This window comes from Moschus berezovskii, chromosome 21 (assembly GCF_049115385.1).
Source record: "Moschus berezovskii isolate FMDL1 chromosome 21, NW_MosBer_1.0, whole genome shotgun sequence".
In the NCBI taxonomy this organism is placed as follows: Eukaryota; Metazoa; Chordata; class Mammalia; order Artiodactyla; family Moschidae; genus Moschus; species Moschus berezovskii.
Genome location: NC_142480.1, coordinates 12,108,037 through 12,112,522, shown reverse-complemented (window position 1 = coordinate 12,112,522; position 4,486 = coordinate 12,108,037). Strand labels below are relative to the sequence as shown.

Below are 4,486 nucleotides of genomic sequence, written 5' to 3'. Positions count from 1 at the left end.
ACTCTCACATCCATACATGACCACGGGAAAAACCATTGCCTTGACTAGACGGACCTTGGTTGGCAAAGTAATGTCTCTGCTTTTTAATATACTATCAAGGTTGGTCATAACTTTCCTTCCAAGGAGCAAGCGTCTTTTAATTTCATGGCTGCAATCAGCATCTGCAGTGATTTTGGAGCCCCAAAAAACAAAGTCTGACACTGTTTCCACTGTTTTTCCATCTATTTCCCATGAAGTGATGGGACCAGATGCCATGATCTTTGTTTTCTGAATGTTGAGCTTCAAGCCAACCTTTTCACTCTCCTCTTTCACTTTCATCAAGAGGCTTTTGAGTTCCTCTTCACTTTCTGCCATAAGGGTAGTGTCATCTGCATATCTGAGGTTATTGATATTTCTCCCAGCAATCTTGATTCCAGCTTGTGCTTCTTCCAGCCCAGCGTTCCTCATGATGTACTCTGCATATAAGTTAAATAAGCAAGGTGACAATATACAACCTTGACGCACTCCTTTTCCTATTTGGAACCAGTCTGTTGTTCCATGACCGGTTCTAACTGTTGCTTCCTGACCTGCATACAGGTTTCTCAAGAGGCAGGTCAGGTGGTCTGGGATTCCCATCTCTTTCAGAATGTTCCACAGTTTATTGTGATCCACACAGTCAAAGGCTTTGGCATAGTCAATGAAGCAGAAATAGATGTTTTTCTGAAACTCTCTTGCTTTCTCCATGATCCAGCGGATGTTGGCAATTTGATCTCTGGTGCCTCTGCCTTTTCTAAAACCTGCTTGAACATCTGGGAGTTCACGGTTTACATACTGCTGAAGCCTGGCTTGGAGAATTTTGAGCATGATTTTACTAGCGTGTGAGATGAGTGCAATTGTGCGGTAGTTTGAGCATTCTTTGGCATTGCCTTTCTTTGGGATTGGAATGAAGACTGACCTCTTCCAGTCCTGTGGCCACTGCTGAGTTTTCCAAATCTGCTGGCATATTGAGTGCAGCACTTTCACAGCATCATCTTTCAAGACTTGAAATAGCTCAACTGGAATTCCATCACCACCACTAGCTTTGTTCGTAGTGATGCTTTCTAAGGCCCACTTGACTTCACATTCCAAGATGTCTGGCTCTAGGTCAGTGATCACATTATCGTGACTATCTTGGTCGTGAAGATCTTTTTTGTACAGTTCTTCTGTGTATTCCTGCCACCTCTTCTTAATATCTTCTGCTTCTGTTAGGTCCATACCATTTCTGTCCTTTATCGAGCTCATCTTTGCATGAAAAGTTCCCTTGGAATCTCTAATTTTCTTGAAGAGGTCTCTTGTTTTTCCTTTTCTGTTGTTTTCCTCTATTTCTTTGCATTGATCACTGAGGAAGGCTTTCTTATCTCTCCTTGCTATTCTTTGGAACTGGTAGGGAGGAATGAACGATAAAGCTAAGTCTAGCGGTGTTCGCTCGGAGAAGGCAATGGCAAGCCACTCCAGTACTCTTGCCTAGAAAATCCCATGGATGGAGGAGCCTGGGAGGCTGCAGTCCGTGGGGTCGCTAAGGGTCGGACACGACTGAGCGACTTCACTTTCACACATTGGAGAAGGAAATGGCAACCCACTCCAGTGTTCTTGCCTGGAGAATCCCTGGGCCGGGGGAGCCTGGTGGGCTTCCGTCTATGGGGTCACACAGAGTCGGACACGACTGAAGTGACTTAGCAGCAGCAGCAGCGGTGTTCGCTATGGTTTATCTTGTATGCTTAGTCGCTCAGTTGTGTTCGACTCTTTGTGACCCCACGGACTGTAGGCCACCAGGCTCCTCTGTCCATGGGGATTCTGCAGGCAAGAATACTGGTGTGGGTTGCCATGCCCTCCTCCAGGGGATTTTCTCAACCCAGGGATCGAACCCAGGTATCCCGCATTGGAGGCGGATTCTTTACCGTCTGATCCCCACCCATGAGAAAATCGAGATGCTGTGTGCCGTGGGGTTAGGAAGTTAGGCAGGGAGTGTAGGGGAGAGGGCGGTGTGGCAGCGGCAGGAAGCCGGGCCTAGGAGCGTGGGCCGGCGCTACGCGAGGAGCGGCGTGCGCAGGGCGGCCGCGGCGCGCGCGGGCACAGGGTCTGGGCTCAGCAGGGCGCTGAGCGGAAGGGGCGTGTCAGGGGCGGGGCTTGTCGGGCAGAGGGGAGCCGCGCCCCGCTCCGCGTCCTGTGTCCCCAGAACATGCGCAGGCGAGTCTTCCGTGCCGTTCTGAGTCTCGCGCCGTCCAACCTGGCGTCGCCTCGCTTCGCCTCCCGTCTGCTCACCGCGCTTCGCGTCTACGCCTGGCTTCGCCGCACCCGACGAGTCATGCCGCGCATGCCGGTGCTCTGCCTGTTTCCCCGCCGCCGTGTGACCCTGCTGGTTCTGCAGCCTGGCCGGCGCAGGGCCCACTCGGAGCCTCCGCGCCAGCGCCCGGGGTCGACCATCGTGAGTCGGGGCCCATTCTCCCGGGCGGCGAAGGCGGGACGCGGCGGGCGGAAGCGCGTGGCTCGGGCGGAAGCGCCCCGACGGGCGGCGGCCACAAGGCCGCGGCCGCTGCTCGGGTGGGAGGCCGGGTGGTCCGGAGGGCTCGGAGGCCGCTGGGGAGCCGAGGCGGCGGGAAGCGAAGGCCTCAGACGGCCGGACCTTCGTTGTCGGTACCGTTTTGGGTGCGAAGTCCGAGGGGCAGAGCCGTCGTGGCACCTCAGAACATCTCCCATTTCGATAGCGCCCTAAATTGCCAAGACCTAGCATTTTCCCTAAAACGTTGGAAATCGCGGACAGCATCTAGCTTCCAGATTTCAAAGGTCAGAACGGCGGCACCATGAGGAGGAAAATGAGTTTTCCTCAGAAAGTGATACTGGGTCAGCTAGGAAGGGAGTTCTGCATTTTAGGTGTCACCGGGCCCCCAGGTTGAGGACCACAGCCAAACTCCTCAAAACGTTTGAAGCAGTTTTCCACTTCGGGAGCCGCCCTCCTAACAGCGCTGTTGCTCTCCTGTTCCAGGAGGTGGCTGTTGCACTCGTCGTGTTTTTCACCGCCTTCTTAACCCCAAGTGGGTACGTGCTTAGCAACCTGGACCAGTTCAGAAGAGAGTAGTGCAAGAAGATGTGGAGCAGCTGTTAACGTCCAGCAACTTTCAGAAAATGCTGTGGCCTCTTTAAATGAGTGAAAGTGCTTAGTTGAGTCGATGGTGCAGCCATTGTGGGTGTTCATTTTCCAGCCCATATGCTTATGGTAAATAATTTTGCACTTTTTTAGTATGGTGCATTAGAGAAAGAGTGTGCAGTCATTTAAAAATGTTAAATAAAATTGAGATACTTGTTTATGCTTGCTATTATGTGTGATCACAGGTTATTTTCTAAACATCGTGAAAGCTGATGAAATCTACTAAATTAAAATACCGTTGACCTTTGAAAGGTGGGAAGGTTAGGGTTGGGGAGAGGCAGGAGCGGAGGGGAGCAGGGGAATTAGACTGCTGGTTCTTTATGCAGTCGGAATTTCAAAGATAACTACAGTCCGCCCTCCAGTATCAGAGGTTCCATATTCAAGGAGTCGACCAACCTCGGATCCTGTAGTCCATAGGATCCTGTATGTAGTACATATTTATTGAAAAAAAAAAAGCTTCACATGTTGCACTTTCCATGGCGGTTCAGTGTTTTAAGTTTCCTCGAATTCCAATGCAGGGGTGCAGTTTCACCCCTGGTCTCGGAACTAGGATCCCACATGCGGCCAAAAAAAAACAATCCCCATGTAAGTGGACCTGAATTGTTGAGGGGTTAATTGTACAGTAGTGAAAACTTTAATGAAGGATTAGTCTTACTGAACTTTTTTCTTCTCTGACTTGAGGTTTATGAGATTTAGCTTATAATGTCGGAGAAGGCAATGGCAACCCACTCCAGTACTCTTGCCTGGGAAATCCCATGGGCGAAGGAGCCTGGTAGGCTGGAGTACATGGGGTCGCGAAGAGCAACACGACTGAGCGCCTTCACTTTCACACATTGGAGAAGGAAATGGCAACCCACTCCAGTGTTCTTGCCTGGAGAATCCCAGGGACGGGGGAGCCTGGTGGGCTTCCCTCTATGGGGTCGCACAGAGTCAGACACGACTGAAGCGACTTAGCAGCAGCAGCTTATAATGTATGCCTCCACATACTCCAAATAATAGCAAAGGACTGGCCTACCTTTGTGCTAGCTGGGAAAGAATATTGAACATAGGAGTCTTTAACATAAAACTGGAGCCCTTAATTTTATGAACCACTTCACACGTATTTATTGAGTATTCTTATGGAATAATGCTATAGGAAAATGGTAGCTCATTTTGGTGAACAGACTGAAATGGTAGCTCATTTTGGTGAACAAACTGTTGCCCTGTCTTGTTAGTTAATTTTACACACATAAAGGTGTCACATTCAAAGTGTAGTTGATTCTTGTTACTTGGGGTAGTTTTATTTTGTAGTCACTGTGAATGCTGAGTTAGCAAATATGAACC

At 50.0% G+C, this 4,486-nt stretch overlaps 1 protein-coding gene across 1 annotated transcript; it reads left to right on the top strand.

Moving 5' to 3' along the window:
• Positions 1-2,153: 2,153 nt before the first annotated feature.
• COX8C (cytochrome c oxidase subunit 8C) lies at positions 2,154-3,306 on the top strand. The gene is made up of 2 exons (XM_055417626.2): positions 2,154-2,443; positions 3,002-3,306. The coding sequence occupies exons 1-2, from the start codon at positions 2,198-2,200 to the stop codon at positions 3,092-3,094; spliced, it is 339 nt and encodes a 112-aa protein (XP_055273601.1). The 5' UTR covers positions 2,154-2,197; the 3' UTR covers positions 3,095-3,306.
• Positions 3,307-4,486: the final 1,180 nt, after the last annotated feature.